The sequence below is a fragment of the Macaca mulatta genome, chromosome X, assembly GCF_049350105.2.
Source record: "Macaca mulatta isolate MMU2019108-1 chromosome X, T2T-MMU8v2.0, whole genome shotgun sequence".
Taxonomy (NCBI): domain Eukaryota; kingdom Metazoa; phylum Chordata; class Mammalia; order Primates; family Cercopithecidae; genus Macaca; species Macaca mulatta.
In genome coordinates this window covers 16413255-16434962 of record NC_133426.1, presented here as the reverse complement: position 1 = coordinate 16434962, position 21708 = coordinate 16413255, and the positions used below count along the sequence as shown (strand labels likewise).

Genomic DNA, 21708 nt, shown 5'->3' with positions numbered 1-21708 from the left:
ATCCCAGCACTTTGGGAGGCCCAGGCAGGCGGATCACCTGAGGTTGGGCGTTCAAGACCAGCCTGACCAACATGGTGAAACCCTGTCTCTACTAAAAATACAAAAATTAGCCGGGTGTGGTGGTGCATGCCTGTAATCCCAGCTACTAGGGAGGCTGAGGCAGGAGAATTTCTTGAACTTGGGAGCCAGAGGTTTCAGTGAGCCGAGACTGCACCATTACACTCCAGCCCAGGCAACAGTGTGAGGCTCTGTTTCAAAAAAGAAAAAAAAAAAGCTGTCAAACAGGCAAATAAAATACTGCAAGTCAGACATAATCATAAGATTTCTGCTGAAACCTTTTAAATGTCTTGAAATCCTATTTTTAACAATATTTTGATTAAAGCAAATCATCTTGATTACAATAGTGCATCTTAAATCACTGGGAGTACAAGTGTAATTGCTGCTTTATCTCTGAAATGGTGTTTCTCTAGTTTTTTTTTTTTTTTCAAAAATTACCAATTAAGGTCGGCACGGTGGTTCACGCCTGTAATCCCAGCACTTTGGGAGGTCAAGGCGGGCGGATCATTTGAGATCAGGAGCTCGAGACCAGCCTGGCCAACACGGTGAAACCCCATCTCTGCTAAAAATACAAAAAAATTAGCCGGGCATGGTGGTGGGTGCCTGTAATCCCAGCTACTCCGGAGGCTGAGGCAGGAGAATCGCTTGAACTTGGGAGGTGGAGGTTGCAGTGAGCCGAGATCAAGCCACTGCACTCCAGTCTGGACGACAGAACAAGACTGTCTCCAAAACAAAACAAAATAAAACAAGGCCTGATTTACCAAGAATATTTCTCATCCCCCTAAAAACTTGCCCCCCCCCCTTTTTGAAACAGGGTCTCTGTCACCCAGACTGGAGTGCAGTGGCATGATCACAGCTCACTACAGCCTGGATCTCCTGGGCTCAAGCGATTCTCCTGCCTCAGCCTTCCAAGTAGCTAGGACCACAGGTGCGGGCTACCACGCCTGGCTCATTTGTACTTTTGTAGAGGCAAGGGTCTCCCTATGTTGCCCAGGCTGGTCTTGAACTCCTGAGCTCAAGTAATCTGCCTGCCTCAGCCTCCCAAAGTGCTGGGATTACAGGTGTGAGCCACCACGCCCAGCCCTTGGGTCTCTTTAATTTTGGTAGTATAGAAATAATCGGAACCTCACAGAAGACACCTGTAATGCCAACTAGAAAAACACTGCTGCAAAGGACATCTAGTGGAAGGGTAAAAAGTAAAAAGCAGTAGAAACCTCAGCTTCCCTGAGAGCATATTAGATCAGTGCTTCCCAAACTGTAAATAAAGTCCATTCTCATCCCCTGGGGGTTCTTGGTAACATCAACTGGTCTGGGGCAGGCTTGAGATGGTGCATTTCTAACATACTACCAGGCCATGGCCGAGCTACACTGGTTCCTGAGCCACACTCTGAGCAGTGAGGCATAATCTCCATAGTGTGATGTTCATATTTTAGCATTTTATTAAGTTTTACAGGTTTTCATGCTCGGTATATCTTGGTGGCTAATCCCTGGGCATGTAATAAATACTTAGAAATTTTCCACCAAACATGGTGATAAATTATTTCGCTCTTTAAAGGAATAACACTTATTACCTATATAATTTACTAAAGCAGAACATTTTACTCCTTGATGAATCCATAAAAATACAGCATAACTGTATTCTTACAGTATGTACAAAATCTTATTTTATCCTTTTATTTTCACAGGGCAATGCATAATTAGGTTGTTTTTAAATATAAAATTGATAGCAATAACTGTCACACACCTCTATTGTCATTTTAGGGTTTTTCTCTTTCTCTGATACTTTTTTTGGTGTGTTTATTCAACATTTATCAATAAGAATTTTAGTGCATTCACTAAGAGCCAAGCACCAACACATCCTGATATGCTTCCATCTAGGACTTTTAGCTGCTTAAACACATTTAACATGCCTCTTTTCCTCCAGCAAACTCTATTTTTTTTTAAAAAAAGAAACTCTTTCCTGCAATGAGATTATTTCAGAAGTTGCCAGTCATCTTGGAACCCAAACTCAGTAATAAGCAACTGTGGGACCACAAGTGGAAACCTTTTGATGATGGGGCCAGTGGTTTCATGGAATACACGGGTTTACTGCTATAACCCAAGAGACTCCAGTTGAGACAGTCTGGCTCATTCAGACACATGCATCCACAACTATGAACAGGAGTAATGCCTGGACCCATACCCAGTTCTCCTGTTGACTATATCTTTGCCAAAGGACTACTGACTAGTTTTAATGGGGCCAAGAACACAAATATGTATATTTTTCTTATAAAGAAACATTTTAATTCTATTCCCCTTTATGTAATAAAGGCTTCTTGAAAAACATGAAAGGTTTGGCGAGCAAATACTTAGGAAGTTTTCTGACATTAAACCACCTTGTTCATTCATTCATTCATTCATTCATTCATTCATTTTTGAGACAGAGTCTCACTCTGTCACCCAGGCTGGAGTGCAGTGGCGTGATCTCAGCTCACTGCAACCTCCACCTCCCAGGTTCAAGTGATTCTCCTGCCTCAGCCTCCTCACCTTGTTCTTTAAAAATAATCATATTCTATGAACATGTGTCTGCTGGTGTAGCAGAAACAGAAGGATTAATCAATAAAGTCCTAGAAGGTGAACTCGGAGGAACACAATTTTATGAAGATTCAGTTTAAGACAAAGCTCAAACATTTGTATGTGGTGATGATTAAAACAAGAACAACAACAACAACAACAACAAAAAACAAGAACAACAGCCTTGCAGGGGAATGAGCTTCTGAAGGTTATTATAATAGAAAAAGGATGGAAGGTCCTACTTTGTATAAAAACTGTGATGTAAAATTTCTGGTATAGTTTAAAAATAAAAGAAAGAAAAGGCCCCAGAGAAAAACAAATATTTTCACACAGTTTTTTTTTTTTTTTTTTTTTTTTGAGACTGAGTCTCGCTTTATCGCCCAGGCTAGAGTGCAGCGGCACCATTTCGGCTCACTGCAACCTCTGCCTCCTGGGTTCAAGAGATTCTCTTGCCTCAGCCTCCCTAGCAGCTGGGATTACAGGCGCCCGCCACCATGACCGGCTAATTTTTGTATTTTTAATAGAGACAGGGTTTCACTATGTTGGCCAGGCTGATCTTGAACTCCTGACCTCCAGCGATCTACCCACCTCGGCCTCCCAAAGAGCTGGGATTACAGGCCTGAGCCACCACGCCTGGCCTGCACAGTATTTCTTAATGTAAAATTGTGTGATGTTTATATCATTAAAATCAACTTATTTATTTTATCTTTTGGCTTTCAGGTGGAATTTTAGAAAATACCTGGCAAGCGAATAGTTCTGAAAGTGCTTCCTCTTAAGTTCTTTGGTATAATTTGGTCATTTTGATAGTAATCAACCCATTAAGTAGGTACTTTAACACCCACATATCAATTAAAATGGAATGTAGAGTACAGATATTTAGAAAACCATGACTGAGGAATAAATTGTATTTCTGACCTCATGGAAAACAGAACTCTAAAATTTTACTTATGTTTCTGTGGTAAAGATAGCCATACTGCCTACGAGGACATCTCTAACTCTATTTATACTAAAGAAACGTTCTACAAAACATCTCTTTCTGATTATTAGAAGTAACTGTTCTATATACTTTTTTAAAGTAGAAGAGGCAAGTTTCAACCTGAAAAAAGGGTAATTTTGAATTTCATAAAGTTATACTTTTTTATGCCTTCTGATTCAGTGAGCGTCAACATCTAGAATTTAATGTCAGTTTGCAGACTGTTAAGGATTATTATTCTATTTCAGGAACAGCTAATTTTCCTCTTGAAGCATTTTCTCTATTTCCTTATCCCAGTTTTCATCTCGTTTTTCAGATTCTGTCACCACTTCATATTCTTGAAGTTCCTGCTGCAGTTCTTTTTCCCAATCTGCAGAATCCTCTAAAAGAAACAAAGGAGAAGAAAAAGATTCTCTCTGAATTCATACTGCTAGTGTTCACAATTCGGTCCATCTCAATTACCTACGTAAAGTCCTAGCTGCCGTAATTTTTAACATCGCAGCCTTCATTACTGTGTGTGCTCAGAAAAACTCAGTAAATTTTAAGTGACCAAGGATAAATACAATTAGAAAGATAAATCTGTTAATGTAGAAGCAAAGGTATCAGATGTCATCAATATATTTTGGGTATTATTTTGCTTTCCCTATGCCTCTGCTTTTCCTTTTATTTAAATGGGTAATTGATAATTAATACTTGGTTGCAAGTTAATTTTTACCACTACCAATGATGATGATGGTAGCAAAAGCAGCTAATGTTTATTGAGCACTTACTGAGCTGGGCACTGGCCTAACTGCTTTCTGTGTATCATGCTTTTCATCCTTAGAACAGTCCATGGACAAGGTATTACTATTAGCCACATCTTACAGATGGGGAAATGGAGACTTAGGAGAGGTTAAGCAACTTGGCCAAGATCACACCGTTTGACAGCGACAGATGTAAGAATGGAACCAAATCTGCAGGCTCCACAGTCTATGCTTAACCACTATGCAGACAAAGAGTTGTCTCCTTAAGAGTGGAGACAGACACCGGGGTCTGAAGTCAGCCTGGACTCTCTCATGGTGTTCTGACTGGAGCTCTCACACTGGTCTTTCACGTTGAGATGTAGAGCTGCAACTTTCTGTGTGGACACTCAATATACCTGTGTGTGTGTGGGATAATGCATCTGCTATGTAATGTTATAAAACAAACTGGCTATTTAAAAAGTAAAGCTAAGATTCATTTTTGTCTTTTGTTTTTTGAGACAGAGTCTCACTCTGTTGCCCAGGCTGGAGTGCAATGGTATGGTCTCGGCTCACTGCAACCTCTACCTCCCAGATTCAAGCGATTCTCCTGCCTCAGCCTCCCAAGTAGCTGGGATTACAGGTGCCGCCACCATGCCCAGCTACTTTTTGTATTTTTTTTTTTTGAGACAGAGTCTCATTCTGTCGCCCAGGCTGGAGTGCAGTGGTGCAATCTCGGCTCACTGCTAGCTCCGCCTCCTGGGTTCACGCCATTCTCCTGCCTCAGCCTCCCACGTAGCTGGGACTACAGGCGCCCACCACCAGGCCAGGCTAATTTTTTTTGTATTTTTAGTAGAGACGGGGTTTCACCATGTTAGCCAGGATGGTCTCGATCTCCTGACCTCGTGATCTGCCTGCCTCGGCCTCCCAAAGTGCTGGGATTACAGGCGTGAACCACCGCGCCCGGCTTGTCTTTAAAAATAAACCTTAAACTTAGCTATAGAGAAAACAAAAAATGAAATGCTTTAATTGTTCTACAGCAGCAACCTCAAAGGAAAAGACACCCTGTGTTATGCAGGAAGCCACCAATTTCACAAATATTTATTAGGGTGCTTACTGAGTGCTAAGTTCCATATTAGGTACTGTAGGGGGATAGAAAGACAATGTGTAACTGCCCTTGGGGAGCTTATAATTTAGTCCTGGAGCCAAGACATATAATAAATAAAAGACTATTGGGGCCAGGCATGGTGGCTCATGCCTGTAATCCCAGCACTTTGGGAGGCCGAGGCAGACAGAGCACTAGAGACCAGGAGTTCGAGACCAGCCCACCAACATAGCGATACAAAAAATACAAAAATTAGCCCGGTGTGGTGGTGTGTGCCTGTAGTCCCAGCTACTTGGGAGGCTGAGGCAGGAGAATTGCTTCAACCTGGAAGGTGGAGGTTGTAGTGAGTCACAGTTGTGCCACTGCACTCCAGCCTGGGCAACAGAGTAAGACTCCATTTCAAAAAAAAAAAAAGAAAAAAAAAAAAAGGTTGTTGGGCTGCGTGTGGTGGCACATACCTGTAATTCTAGCACTTAGAGACACTGAGGTGGGAGGATTGCTTGAGCCCAAGAGTTTGAGATCAGCCTGGGCAATCCGGCAAGACTCCACCTCTATAAAAAATTTAAAAAATTAGCCTGATGTGGTGGCACACGTCTGTAGTCCCAGCTGCACTGGAGCCTGAGGTGGGAGGATGGTGTGAGCCTAGGAGTTTGAGGCTGCAGTGAGCTATGATGGCACTATTGCACTTCAGCCTGGGTGACAGAGTGACACCCTATCTCAAAAAGAAAACTGGTTTTTTTTTTTTTTTTTTTTTTTTGAGACGGAGTCTCGCTCTGTGGCCCAGGCTGGAGTGCAGTGGCTGGATCTCAGCTCACTGTAAGCTCCGCCTCCCGGGTTTACGCCATTCTCCTGCCTCAGCCTCCCGAGTAGCTGGGACTACAGGCGCCCGCCACCTCGCCCAGCTAGTTTTTTTGTACTTTTTAGTAGAGACGGGGTTTCACCGTGTTCGCTAGGATGGTCTCGATCTCCTGACCTCGTGATCCGCCCGTCTCGGCCTCCCAAAGTGCTGGGATTACAGGCTTGAGCCACCGCGCCTGGCCGAAAAACTGGTTTTTAAAAGCAGCCTGGTCCTTCCCAGAAGCAATGCTCTTTTGGCATGCAGCAGCTGGGAAAAGAATCTTCCATGTACATGTCTACAGTCAAGCAGAACGCTAGCTTTTAAAAATTTATTATTATTATTATTTTGAGATGAAGTCTTGCTCTGTCACTCAGGTTGGAGTGCAGTGGCGCGATATCGGCTCACTGCAACCTCCACCTCCCAGGTTCAAGTGATCGTCCCACCTCGGCCTCCTCCCGAGTAGCTAGAATTATAGACGTGAGCCACTGCACCAGGTCCAAACATTTATTATTATTTATTTATTTTTGAGACGGAGTCTCGCTCTGTCACTCAGGCTGGAGTGCAGTGGCACGATCTCGGCTCGCCGCAAGCTCCGCCTCCTCGATTCACGCCATTCTCCTGCCTCAGCCTCCCGAGAAGCTGGGACTACAGGCGCCTGCCACCACGCCCGGCTAATTTATTTTGTATTTTTAGTAAAGACGGGGTTTCACCATGTTAGCCAGTATGGTCTCTATCTCCTGACCTCGTGATCTGCCCGCCTTGGCCTACCAAAGTGCTGGGATTACAGGCGTGAGCCACTGTGCCCGGCTGCCAAAAATTTATTTTATTAAATTTTTCAGACACAGGGTCTTGCTCTGTGTCCCAGTCTGGAGTGCAGTTGTGTGATCATAGCTTGCTGTAGCCTTCAAGTCCTGGCTCAGCTGGGTGCGGTGGCTCACATCTGTAATCCCAGCACTTTGGGAGGCCAAGGCAGGTGGATCACCTGAGGTTGCGAGTTCGAGACCAGCCTAACATGGTGAAACCCCATCTCTAGTAAAAATACAAAAATTAGCGGGCATGGTGGCATGTGCCTGTAATCCCAGCTACTCGGGAGGTTGAGGCAGGAGAATCGCTTGAACCCAGGAGGCAGAGGTTGCGGTGAGCTGAGATCGTGCCATTGCACTCCGGCCTGGGTGACAGAAACTCTGTCTTTAAAAAAAAAAAAAAAAAAAATTATCCTGGGCTCAAGTGATCCTCCTGCCTCAGCCTCCTGAGTAGCTGGGACCATAGGCACGTGACAACATACCAGCAAAATGCCAGCTTTTAAAGCAGAAGGCTGGAGGGCAGTATCTCCATGTGCCCAGGGGTACATGCCCTCACCCCATTCCTAGTTACATGTCCTTGGGGCTGAGATGCCCTGGGTGAATTACTTAACCTCTCTGAGTCTCAGGCTTTCCCCTTTACATTGGGGGTTTCATCAGAGGAGCTCTATAGTCACACCAGACTCCCTAACCCTTTGATTTGCTTCTGTGAGTGCTTAAGGCAGAAGGACATGAGTGAGGTCTGGTCATGTTTGTTAGACTCCACCTTCTAGTAGGGAACAGAATATCAATTTTATTTATTTATTTATTTGAGACAGGGTCTCACTCTGTCACCCAGGCTGGAATGCAGTGGTGTGATCACGGCTTACTGCAACCTGGAGCTCCTGGGCTCAAGCCATCCTTCCACCTCAGCCTCCCGAATAGCTGGGACCACAGGCCCATGCCGCCATGCCGGGCTAATTTTTGTATTTTTGGTAGAGACAGGGTTTTGCAGTGTTGGCCAGGCTGGTCTCAAACTCCTGACCTCAAGCAATCCACCCGCCTCGGCCTCTCAAAGTGCTGGGATTATAAGCATGAGCCACCGCGTCCAGTAAGAATCAATTTTTTTTTTTTTTTTTGAGACAGAGTCTTGCTCTGTCGCCCAGGCTGGGGTACAGTGGCCGGATCTCAGCTCACTGCAAGCTCCGCCTCCCGGGTTTAGACCATTCTCCTGCCTCAGCCTCCCGAGTAGCTGGGACTACAGGCGCCCGCCACCTCGCCCGGCTAGTTTTTTGTATTTTTTAGTAGAGACGGGGTTTCACGGTGTTAGCCAGGATGGTCTCGATCTCCTGACCTCGTGATCCGCCCGTCTCGGCCTCCCAAAGTGCTGGGATTACAGGCTTGAGCCACCGCGCCCGGCCAAGAATCAATTTTGATGCAAAATTTACAAGATTGTGCACTGGCTTCAGAATAACAATTTTCTACAATTGGCTTTGGAATTAGGGAGGTGAATAGTTTCTTTGTTTTGTTTTTTACCTTCCAGTACAGCTGTCTCTTCTTGCTTTTTGTCAAGCACTAGTTGCTCCATTTCTTTCCTTAGATCTTCCTGATTTAAGTTACAGGCATCGAAGGCATCACTGACAAACTCAGAAACACCTGGGCTAGTAGAAATTTCTTCCTCATCCTGAAATGCAACAAATGAGCTCTTGAAATGGTTTGCTAAGCGACATTTGTGTTATTCTGGTTTGCTACTGTCTCACAATTTAATGCCATGCTATTTTTATTTCTTTTCTCCGTGAGCTGTAAGACAATGAGCACTGCTCTCCAACCTTCTAACATGCAGTTGCTTGGTAACTACATGAGTTACCACCTGAGGCTATTATTCTCCCTCACAGCTTGAATCACTCCAACCGTTCTCTCCAATCCCTGATGAGCACATCTAGAATTACATATGCCAGTAAATCACCCTCAAGTCTCAGCCATAGTTCCTTGACTATTCAAGTACCAGATGCTGCTTCTTCCAAACCCATATTCATACATAGTTTTAAATGGTATCAGAGATAGTTAACACAGTTACTTTATTTCCAGATATCAACTACTAGGTACAATGTAAAACTGGATTACCTCTTGAGTTTTAAGCTGAGATTTGATTACAACGGGTGGCGTTTTGGGCCGTACTGCCTCTAAGAAGTGAGAATAAGAGAGACAATAATTGCTTGGTTCAGTTCTGAATATATATTATAATCACAGTAAAATATCCACAAGTATTATGATACTAAATAATTTTCAGAAATGAATTTTTATGTGATGCTTTCAGCTTTTCTTAAGTTATAAGAAACAGCCATGGTGAAACCATCTCAACCTCTTACTTTGGGGATATTTTTATCTATCTACCTACCTATCTATTCATTTATTTGTTTTTAGACATGGAGTGTCAGTATGTTGCCCAGGCTGGACTCAAACTTCTGGGCTCAAGTGATCCTCCTGCCTCAGCCTTCTGGGGATATTTTTAACATGTCATCATATTCAATACTCCTTATATAAAATTTCCAGCAGGAAATAATTTTTAACTACAGTGTGAGCAAAATTCATTGAAGAATAGTTCTGTACTTTTTTAGGATAATGAGGATTAAGTTACTTATCAAGTTTGCCTGCTGACATGAGTGCTAGAAAAAGGCAGTCTTTATGGAATACTGTCATAAGTCCATTTTGTTAAGGCAGTATTTGATAAAATGGAATTTTCCAACAAAATTAACATAAATGCTAAAGAATGATAGACAATTGGGATGCATGTTAACACTGATATACAAAATGACAAATTTTCCTGTGTAGAGCAACTTCACTCCATTTCGCTGACACTAAGAGCAGTGTCGGATCCTGTCCTAGTATTCTATATAACCTGTACCTCAGGACATGCTGTTTTGCTTAATCATTTAAAATTCCGTGAATGAAATCACCCCGCTTCTCGTGGGATGCATGTCCAGTTGTAATGAGTACCTACTATACACAGCAGGTACTCACTAAAAATTTAAAATATGACACAAAATGTGTTTCTTGTTTTAATTATTACAGATTTCAAACAGCTGCCATTATTATACAACACATTCCCACAACCAGTGGTAAGTTAGTGTCACAATGAGTCCAATGTTCATCAGTGCCTAGCTCAGAACTAGATAGATCCTTGTAACTTGGAGTGGAATGGAGCTTTGTTCTGCTCTATAGACTACATGCACTGGAGAAACATCAGGTTGAAAGAAACAAAAAGGAGGCGGACTGAATCAGAGTAGGGGACAGAAGTATAAAGAATCACATGGTTAAGGGCCAAAAATGAGAGGTGGGGAAGATGACAGATGTTTGAGAGAGAAAAAAAAAGAAAAAAAACTCGCCAGGCACAGTGGCTCATGCCTGTAAGTCCCAGCTACTTGGGAAGCTGAGGCAGGAGGATCGCTTGAGTCTAGGAGTTTGAGGACAGCCTGGGCAACATAGTGAGACCCGTGTCTAAAAAAAAAACAAAAATAAAAACAAGGAATGAGAAAGGAGATAAGCAAAGTAAAGGAAAGCTTGGGGAAGACATGATTGAGATGGGTTAGAGAGAAGGCAGTAAGAGAAAAATGAAGATTTCCTCCAGGAGGAAAATAATTTTTCCCTAAGACAATGACATTTCTGGTATGTATAAAAGGTCAAGCTCATTTGAGTCTCTAAGAACAATGTTTTCTGTAGAGTGCTGTCTTCTACCCGGAATGTACCTGTCAGCGGCAAATCCTGCTCTCTGCCATTGCTCTTCTCCTCCTTCCCTGCGGCCTGCTGTTGGGCGGCCAGGGCCGTGAGCTGGGCTGACTGCTTAATCAGGGAGACGCGGTAAAAGTAGTTCCTCCAGAACACTTCTTCCTTCACACTTTTAAAGAAAGGCAAATTAGAACAGTGGAAAAAGGCAAAATTAAAAATGAATAAAAAGCAGATAGACAAGAACACATTTGAGAACGTACAAAGACAAGTGCACGCAGGGGTTATTTGTTGTAGAGGGGACTGGAGTAGATGATTTGCAGGAGCACTTTCAAAGCTGAGTGAGGTTCAGAGGGGGTTCGTACTGGCTTTAACAATTTTTTTTTTGACACGGAGTCTTGCTCTGTTGCCCATGTTGGAGTGCAGTGGTGTGATCTCAGCTCACTGCAACCTGTCTCCTGGGTTCCAACAATTCTCTTGCCTCAGCCTCCTGAGTAGCTGGGATTATAGGTCGCCGTGACCATGCCCAGCTAATTTTTGCATTTTTAGTAGAGACGGGGTTTCACCATGTTGGCCTGGCTGGTCTCAAACTCCTGACCTCATGATCTGCCCGCCCCAGCCTCCCAAAGTGCTGGGATTACAGGCGTGAGCCACTGCGCCCAGTCCGTATTCGCTTTAGAATTGAAAGCTAACAACAGGATAAACATAACAGCTATCTTCCCCATAGCAGCAAAATACAAGTTACAGAATACCAATGAAACCTCAACATTTCTTGGTATCTTAATGATACCAATACTGCTCTCAGTAGAAGAAAACAGGGCATTGCTGTGAAACTAGCATAATCAACCTGGGAAACGAGAAGCAGAGTCAGGACTCCACCAATCACTTGCTGTTTCTCAGACGATTAAATGCTTTCCAGCAGTGAGAAGAAAGCATTGTGGCTGTTGTTCCTTATGAAAGAGAATGTTTGGCAGCTTGCTAAACTAGTAACCAGTAACCAGTAAGAGTTAGCAATGGGGTGGGAAATGCTTGATAAAAAGATTGAAGTGCAGTTCAATCTGAAAACTCTTGGTGGTTCTCAAACCTAGCTACCTATTAGAATCACCTGGTGTAATGTGTTGGTGCCCAAGTGGGTCAGGTAAGTGTCCACACAGGGGGGTGGCCTAGAATGGAGAATGAGAACCAAGCAGGGAAAGAAAGGTATTTGAGTAGAGGAGTGAGTGGCAGCAAAAATGACAGATCAGCCACATGCATGGGGAATAAGTAAAAATATTAAAGATAGTAGAAACCAGGTTTCTCACCACCAGAGAGGAGAGTTACAAACATGGGGAGGGAAAAAATGAAAATGATCCCTGTCATGAGGTAGCACCATGAACACATGGTTTTCATTCCACATAGAAATGAGCACACACACATTCCCTGGCTGTGTCCACTGAGAGCATGCAGAGCAGTGGCACCCCAATGGCAATGAGCACACCTAGCATCCAGATCTTGCTTTCTAAATACCAAGATTTAGACTTTCCACTAAAAGGATCCAGAGCTCCCTGGGTAAATGGCCGATTCCAGGGTAAGAGCAGAGGAAGAACACTATCTTGTGCCAGAAAGCAAGGAAACGTGTGAAGAAATGATGGGGACGAGTTAGAAAGACACAAGTCAGTTTGAATAGTCTCCCACTGGCAAAACTGGTAATTTTTTTTTTTGAGACAGGGTCTCACTCTGTCACCCAGGCCAGAGTGCAGTGGCATGAACATGGCTCACTGTGGCCTTGATCTCCCCAGCCCAGGTGATACTTCTGCCTCAGCCTCCCGGGTAGCTGAGACTACGGGCACATGCCATCATGCCTGGCTAATTTTTTTTTTTTTTTTTTTTTTTTTTGAGACGGAGTCTCACTCTGTCGTCACCCAGGCTGGAGTGCAGTGGCGTGATCTTGGCTCACTGCAATTTCCACCTCCCAGATTCAAGCAATTCTCCTGCCTCAACCTCCCGAGTAGCTGGGATCACAGGCGCCCACCACCACACCCGGCTATGCCCAGCTAATGTTTTGTAGAGATGAGGTTTCACCATGTTGCCCAGGCTAGTCTTGAACTCCTGGGCTCAAGTGATCCTCCCAACTAGGCCTCCCAAAGTGCTGGGATTATAGGTGTGAGCCACCATGCCTGGCCTCAAACTGGTAATAATTTGAGCATGAAAATAAACAACAGCGTCGGATTATAATCCACTGCATGAGTCTGTACAAATATATATACATGGAAAGTCTGATGAACAGAATATTCACAGTTTCAGAGCACATCCCAGAAAAATACTAATTCAAAGAGGAAAAGAGTAACTTTACAGTCAAGAAACCTGGCAAACACCACCTGCATCAAATGACCCAAGTATGAACAGTAATGGGACAAATGGCTGCATGTGCCACCAGACAGCATGCAACAGACAGAAGGAGACTGATGAGACATGAAAACCAAATGTAACCTGTGAGTGTGAACTGGGCTCTTTTGCTAAAAAGGACATTATTGGGATGAATGGAAAAACCTCAATAGGGTCTGAGAGTGACATGGCAATAATGTGTAAATGATCATTTCCTGATTTGGATGGGCACACTGTGGTCATGTAGGAGAATGCTTGTATAACACTACAGCATTTGGGAGTGATGCAACATTAGGTTTCAAGTGATTTCAAGAAAGTTCTTTATGTTGTATCCCCAATTTTTCTGTAAGTTTGTGTTTCAAAATAATAATAATCATCATCATCATATCATCAATTGATAACTGTGCTCACTTCAGAGAAATTAAATAAAAATCTTGAGGGTTGAATATGAAAAACAAAACTTTTTTTTTTTTTTTTTTTTTTTGAGACGGAGTCTGGCTCTGTCGCCCAGGCTGGAGTGCAGTGGCGCGATCTCGGCTCACTGCAAGCTCCGCCTCCCGGGTTCACGCCATTCTCCTGCCTCAGCCTCCCGAGTAGCTGGGACTACAGGCGCCCACAACCGCGCCCGGCTAATTTTTTTTGTATTTTTAGTAGAGACGGGGTTTCACCGTGGTCTCGATCTCCTGACCTTGTGATCCGCCCGCCTCGGCCTCCCAAAGTGCTGGGATTACAGGCGTGAGCCACCGCGCCCGGCCGAAAAACAAAACTAAAAGCAAAATGGGTCAGGCATGGTGGCCTACATCTGTAGTCCCAATGCTTTGGGAGGCCAAGGGAGGAGGAATGCAAGTTCAGGAGTTTGAGACCAGCCTGGGCAATATGGTGAAATCACATCTCTGCAAAAAATATAAAAATTAGCCAATGTGGTGGCATGTGCCAGTAGTCCCAGCTACTTGGGAGGCTGAGGCAGGAGAACCACTTGAACTCAGCAGGTGGAGGTTGTGGTGAGCCGAGATCGCACCACTGCACTCCAGCCTGGGCAACAGAGTAAGACTCTTTCTCAAAAAAAAAAAAAAAGGCTGGGTGCAGTGGCTCATGCCTGTAATCCCAGCACTTTGGGAAGCCAAGGCAGGCAGATCACCTGAGGTCAGGAGTTTGAGAACAGCCTGGTCAACATGGTGAAACCCCATCTCTATGAAAAATGCAAAAATTAGCCGGGTACGCTGCATGCCTGTAGTCTCAGCTACGCAGGAGGCTGAGGCAGGAGAACGGCTTGAACCCAGGAGGTGGAGGTTGCAGTGAGCCAAGATTGTGCCATTGCACTCCAGCCTGGGTAACAATAGCGAAACTCCGTATCCAAAAAAAAAAAAAAAGAAAAAAGAAAAAAAAGCATAAAAAAAGTACACACACATGCACACAAACATGTACATACTCCCTACCCAAGGAATGGCTTTGGTGACCTGCAGGGTGTGTGAAATTTTATTTTTGTTTGTTTTTGCCTGGAAGAGTGGCTCATTTTATGTTCTAATTTTTTTTTTTTTTTTTTTTTTGGCAAGTAGAAATGACAAAAGGGTGGGAGAATGCCTCTGTATCCAGTTTTTTTTTTTTTTTTTTTGAGACGGAGTCTGGCTCTGTCGCCCAGGCTGGAGTGCAGTGGCGTGATCTCGGCTCACTGCAACCTCCGCTTCCTGGGTTCAAGCGATTCTCCTAACTCAGCCACCCGAGTAGCTGGGACTACAGGCACGTGCCACCATGCCTCGCTAATTTTTTGTATCAGTAGAGGCGGGGTTCCACTGTCTTAGCCAGGATGGTCTAGATCTCCCGACCTCGTGACCCGCCCGCCTCGGCCTCCCAAAATGCTGGGATTACAGGCGTCAGCCACCACGCCTGGTCAATCCCCTGTTTTTTAAGAAGGGATGCAAGGTTCTTAGAATGGAGGGAAAATTGAGAAGAAAGCCTGACAGAAAAATACTTTGAAAAAGTAGAATACGATCAGTGAGTGCTAGGTGTGGTGGTTCATGCCTGTAATCCCAGCACTTTGGGAGGCTGCGGCGGGCGGATCACCTGAGGTCAGGCGAACACCTGAGGTCAGGAGTTCGAGACCAGCCTGGGCAACATGGTGAAACCCCATCTCTACTAAAAATACAAAATTAGCCAGGCGTGGTGGTGCACACCTGTAATCCCAGCTACTTGGGAGGCCAATGCAGGAGAATCGCTTGAACTGGGGAGGCAGATGTTGCAGTGAGCCAAGATGGCGCCATCGCACTCCAGCCTGGGTGACAGAGTGAGACTCTGTCTCAAAAAAAAAAAAAAAAGAAAATCAGTGAGAACTAGCAGAAAACAATAAGACTCAGGCTTGTGAATCTGGACAGAGCTTGTCTTAGATGAGACATCAGAATGCACAGTTGTCACACCTATGAATGGAGAAGCTAGGCCTGGAAGTTAGTGTGTAAGTGATAGAGGCAAAATGCATGATTACCTATACAAGCGAGGACAGGTAACAAGATGGAATTTGCTGCTAGACGCAGCCCCACTTTTATTAATGCCACCAACATTTACCGGTGGAATTATGGTGCCATGTGCATCCGGCACTATGCTAGGTGCTAGGGGAATAAGACAAGTTGTCTGCCATCACGGATGGTCACAGGAATAATAACCTCTCACTTGTTAAGTTCTTACTACATGCCAAGCAGCATTTCCCAAACTGATGTGGCCACACAACTGTTGTAACATCTCTTGGAAGTAGTTCGGCAAGAGGGATATTGGGCTTCATAGCAATTTGTAAAGGATTATAGTTGATCATGAGTTTAGCTGAGCAAACCACAGTATGCTACAGCTGCTAAAAGAGCTCATGAAATCTTAGGCTGCATCAAAAACATACAAGATATGCTATCGTGTGCTTTCTGCAATTAAGACAACGCATTATATTCACTCCTGAGGACTCACTTTAACGATGACACTTACAAACCAAAGGTATTTACAGGCAAATCACCCGGATGGTGAGGGATTATAGAGACTAAGACATCTGGGGGAACTAAGAACTGGGTCTGTTTGTCCTGATAAGTTCCAGGGTCTCAAGCCATTAACACTGGAGCCAAACAAAAGTGAAATGAACCTTCCCAGGAGGTAGTGGGCTGCCTAAATATCTTTGAAATCACTTTTAAGTCTGAGCTCTGTGAAATGCCCAACATGAGACTTAGGTATTCTAGGTACCTATGGTAGATTGTGGGCACTGTTTGCTGTCTTGATTATAAAAACAAACATGTGGACTGCTTTGTTTTCCATAGTCTCTCCCTCTTGATATGAGAGGTGCGGTCAGAGGCACACTGCAGAAATAATCTATGTCACCCTCTGGGGAAGAGTCACAATAAAGATGACTACTAAAGGTTCTGAGAAGTCAAGTCCTCTGGTAAAGAAATCCAGGTCTGGCACGGCAGTGGCTCACACCTGTACTCCCAGCATTTTGGGAGGCTGAGGCAGGAAGATCACTTGAGCTCAGGACTTTGAGACCAGCTTAGGCAACAGAGTGAGACCCTGACTCTATAAGAAATGAAAAATTAGATGGGCATGGTGGCATGTGCCTGAAATCCCAGCTATTCATTGGGACGCTGAGGTGGGAGAATTGCTTGAGCCTGGGAGGTTGAGGCTCCAGTGAGCCATGATCACACCACTGTATTCCAGCCAGGGCAACAGAGAGATACCTTCTCTTAAAAAGAAAAAAACTCACGGCCGGGTGTAGAGGCTCATGCCTGTAATCCCAGCACTTTGGGAGGCCGAGACGGGCGGATCACGAGGTCAGGAGATCGAGACCATCCTGGCTAACACGGTGAAACCCCGTCTCTACTAAAAAAAATACAAAAAACTAGCCGGGCGAGGTGGCGGGCGCCTGTAGTCCCAGATACTCGGGAGGCTGAGGCAGGAGAATGGCGTAAACCCGGGAGGCGGAGCTTGCAGTGAGCTGAGATCCGGCCACTGCACTCCAGTCTGGGAGACACAGTGGGACTCCGCCTCAAAAAAACAAACAAACAAAAAAAAAAAACAAAAAAAAAAAAGAAAAAAACTCACGGCCGGGTGTGGAGGCTCATGCCTGTAATCCCAGCACTTTGGGAGGCCGAGGCAGGCAGATTGCTAGGTCAAGAGATTGAGACCATCCTGGCCAACATGGTGAAACCCCATCTCTACTAAAAATACAAAAATTAGCTGGGTGTGGTGGCATGCACCTGTAGTCCCAGCTACTCAGGAGGCTGAGGCACAGGAGAATCGCTTGAACCCGGGAGGTGGAGGTTGCAGTGAGCCGAGATCGCACACCACACTCCAGCCTGGGTGACAGAGTGAGACTCCGTCTAGAAAGATAAGAAAGATAAGAAAGATAAGAAAGACAAGAAAGACAAGAAAGACAAGAAAGACAAGAAAGAAAGACAGACAGACAGACAGACACAGACAGAAAGAAAGAAAGAAGAAAATTGAGCACAGCAACTCTCAAACATTTATCTATTTGTGTTCCTGGACAATTTTTTTTTTTTTTTTTTTGAGACGGAGTCTCGCTCTGTTGCCTAGGCTGGAGTGCAGTGGCGCCATCTCGGCTCACTACAAGCTCCGCCTCCCGGGTTCATTCCATTCTCCTGCCTCAGCCTGCCAAGTAGCTGGGACTACAGGCGCCTGCCACCACGCCCGGCTAATTTTTTGTAGTTTTAGTAGAGACGGGGTTTCACCGTGTTAGCCAGGATGGTCTCGATCTCCTGACCTCATGATCCGCCTGCCTCGGCCTCCCAAAGTGCTGGGATTACAGGCGTGAGCCACCGCGCCCGGCCTCCTGGACTATTTTAAGGCATCGTATACTGTGAAAATCCTCTGGGAAACACTGGGCAAATGTCACAGGCCAAGGCCAAGGCAGGAAAGGACTTGTGATTTCCCTACTGTCATCAGAATGAGGGCCTCAGAGGGTGCTTGTGATGTACCAGCAGGACCCCATCTCGGTCACAGCATTAGACTGCCACAGGGAAGGGTTAAGCTACTAATATGCAGTTTGAAATCCAGAGCAAGAGTTTTGTTTTCTAAAGTGTTCCTAGTTAATGATGCATTAACTATCTGTTCAGAAAAAGTGTTTCAAAGGAGCAAAGTTGTGCTTCTGTGTGTCAGGGAGGAGAAGTCTGGAGACCGTATATTTGTGTCTGACAGCTTGTTTTTGTTTTGTTATGGAAATTTTCAACAAAACACACATGGAGCGACTAGAACAATGAAGCCCATGTACCTGTGACCTACCTACCATGAGTATCAGCATTTCACCAGTTGCGTTCCATCTATCTTCCCCTCCCCTGCACACACGCTTTTCTTTGGGAATGGGTTGGAATATTTTAAGGCAAATGTGAGACATCACATTCTTTCATTTGTAAATATTTCAGCAAGCATTTCTTTTTCTTTTTCTTTTGAGATGGAGTTTCACTCTTGCTGCCCAGGCTGGAGTGCAATGGCGTGATCTTGGCTCACCACAACCTCCGCCTCCCGGGTTCAAATGATTCTCCTGCCTCAGCCTCCCGAGTAGCTGGGATTACAGGCATGCGCCACCACGCCCGGCTAATTTTTGTATTTTTAGTAGACATGGGGTTTCACCAGGTTGGCCAGGCTGGTCTCGAACTCCTGACCTCAGGTGATCCACCCACCTCGGTCTCGGAAAGTGATGGGATTACAGGTGTGAGCCACTGCGCTCAGCTTCAGCAAGCATTTCTAACAGATAAGGACTTATAAATAATAACTATAATTTCTAAGTAATCCTCAACAAATTAGTAGGAGGAAACTGGCATCATATTGAAATATTTGATGGGCAGGTTACCCTGTGACAAATTGGAAACACTAATTGCCAAATACCAATTCTCAGACGGTTTCAAAAAATCTAAAATTACTGTCAACACTGAGGGGGGCGGTCCACAATTGTAAAGAACCAAAACTGTGGACAGCTACATGCCTGCTATGAGCACCCCAGGCCACTGGCCTCAGGCTCTAGCCACTCAGGGCCTCTTGCTGGTCTTGAGAGCCACAGCAGGAGCCCAGCATGTGGCTCAGGGTGATTCAAAGGGTCTTCAAGTTGATGGAGGCTGCAAGTGTAAAGGCCACCTGCACCCCGGAGCTTGGGTACCCTTCCCTCAGAGTCAGTTACTCAGAACAGGCACAGCCTCAAATTCTGAGGGAAGAGCTTGAAACACACACACACAAGCACATATGCATACACATTATATATACAAACTCTTCAAAATTCAATTCTACCAGGAGTGTGGGTAGCTCTCCTCTATAACCTCAACAACTTGAGAGGCTGAGGCAGGAAGACTGCCTCAGGCCAGGAGTTCAACACCGGCCTGGGCAACATAGCAAGACCCTATCTCTAAAAAAGTTAAAAACAGTACTAGACAGGCATAGCAGCACAGGCCTCTGAGCGACTTGGGAGGCCGAGGCAGGAAAATCACTTGAGTCCAGGAGGTCAAGGCTGCAGTAAGCTATTGTGCCACTGCATTCCAGAGACCCTGTCTCTAAAAAATAATAATTTTTAAAATAAAAAGTCAATTCCTATGATTTTGTGAGCATATGTAGTAAAACATAGATTAGATGGTACATTTTAAAAATATCCTTAACTAGGCTGGGTGTGGTGGCCTGTAATCCCAGCACTTTGGGAGGCCAAGGTGGGCAGATCACCGGAAGTCAGGAGTTCAAGATCAGCCTGGCCAACATGGCGAAACCCCGTCTCTATTAAAAATACAAAAAATAGCCTGGTGTGGTGGCGTGCGTCTGTAATCCCAGCTACTTGGGAGGCTGAGGCAGGAGAATCGCTTGAACCTGGGAGGTGGGGAGGTGGTTACGATGAGCCAAGATCAAGCCACTGCACTCCAGCCTGAGTGACAAGAGTGCAACTCCATCTCCAAAAAGAAAACAAAACACCTTAACTAAAAGTATCTTAAGTATAGCTATTTTAGACAAAGTCTAGCTGGGCGCGGTGGCTCACGCCTGTAATCCCAGCACTTTGGGAGGCCGAGGCGGGTAGATCACCTGAGGTCAGGAGTTCGAGACCAGCCTGGCCACCCTGGTGAAACTCTGTCTCTACTAAGAATACAAAAATTAGCTGGGTGTGGTGGCGGGCGCCTGTAACCCCAGCTACTCGGGAAGCTGAGGCAGCAGAATCACTTGAACCCAGGAGGCGGAGGCTGCAGTGAGCTGAGATCACGCCACTGCACTTCAGCCTGGGCGACAGAGTGAGATTCCATCTCAAACAAAAAAAAAGAAAGAAAGAAAGAAAAAGATAAAGTCGAAAGATGAAATTTGTAATGAGATTTTTTTTTTTTTTTTGCCATGAAACATACTTTTCTTATGGGAGGGTTGGGGAGGGCTCTAGAAATTTACCACTAATATGTTAATAATTATGGAGGGAAGAGTTTCATTACAAAGAAGAAAAGATTCCATATAACTGTTATTCTGGTCTGGAAGAACACTTCCAGAGTGGTGTTTTCACAAACAGAAAACCTGTGCTGCTGTGTGAACCAAAAGGCTAGCAAATACTTGTTAAAACCACTATGTGGCTGGGTAAGCATAGCAAAACAAATGTGTTCATCTGTGCTCCCTCTGAAGATGTCAGGAAAGTAACAGAGAAGGAATTACATATGTAAAAACACAAGGACAAAGAGAATGAGAGAGGAGAGGACAGTGGAAGCTATCAAGGGCAGTCAAGTGGAAAGCTGTCAAGTGGAAATGTCAAGGGCAGATAGTAATCTTTTTTTTTTCTTTTTTGAGACAGTCTCACTCTGTCGCCCAGGTTGGAGTGCAATGGCACGATTTCGGCTCGCTGCAACCTCCGCCCCAGGTTCAAGCAATTCTCCTGCCTCAGCCTCCCGAGTAGCTGAGATTACAGGCATGTGCCACCACACCTGGCTAATTTTTTGTATTTCTTTTTTTAAGTAGAGACAGGGTTTCACGATGTTGCCCAGGCTGGTCTCAAACTCCTGAGCTCAGACAATCTGCCTGCCTTGGCCTCCCAAAGTGCTGGAATTACAGGCATGAGCAATCGTGCCCGGCCTAGGCAAACAGCAGTCTACTTTGTTGACCAGACAAAACTGTACTGAGTTGCCTGCAGGAAGGGTGGAAGCCCAGAGAGCCCCTGGGCCTCCCATCTTGCCCTGCCCTGCTCTGCCCATGTCGGGAGGGGAGCCAAGCTGCTCTACACTCAGGGACCGGTGGCGCAGTTGAGACTGGGGTTGTGACACCAAGGTCAAGCCACAGGGGTCAAGGGACAGTCTGCCTATCAACTGGCTCTTCCCATTGTCCTGCCTGCAGCCAGGCAGGAGGCCAAGGAGTCTTCTGGGGGCAAGCTACCTTCCCACAGCTACTGAGCCTCTCCAAGCCAAAAGGCTTGTCCCCACATTCAGTGGCCATGTACCCTTTCAGTATGGCACTGCTAATGCGAAGGGACAGGTAAGGAGAGCCTGCCACATAAAAGACAGAGCCCCAAACAAACAGAAGAGTCCCGAGGAAACAGCATAGAAAAAGGAGTCTTTCTTTTATTTGAGACAGGGTCTCACTCTGTTGCCCAGGCTGGAATGCCAGTGGCGTGATCATGGCTC

At 45.2% G+C, this 21708-nt stretch overlaps 1 protein-coding gene across 1 annotated transcript in view; it reads right to left on the bottom strand.

Annotated features, from left to right (window-relative positions):
• Positions 1 to 2676: 2676 nt before the first annotated feature.
• SYAP1 (synapse associated protein 1) overlaps positions 2677 to 21708 on the bottom strand; it is a 45068-nt gene continuing 26036 nt past the window's right edge. The window contains exons 6-9 of the mRNA XM_015127002.3: positions 10771 to 10919; positions 9149 to 9207; positions 8561 to 8708; positions 2677 to 3965 (exon numbers count right to left, since the gene is read on the bottom strand). Of these exons, the coding sequence (XP_014982488.1) occupies positions 3838 to 3965; positions 8561 to 8708; positions 9149 to 9207; positions 10771 to 10919 (484 nt within the window). The 3' untranslated portion in view covers positions 2677 to 3837. The remainder of the gene's footprint in view (positions 3966 to 8560; positions 8709 to 9148; positions 9208 to 10770; positions 10920 to 21708) is intronic.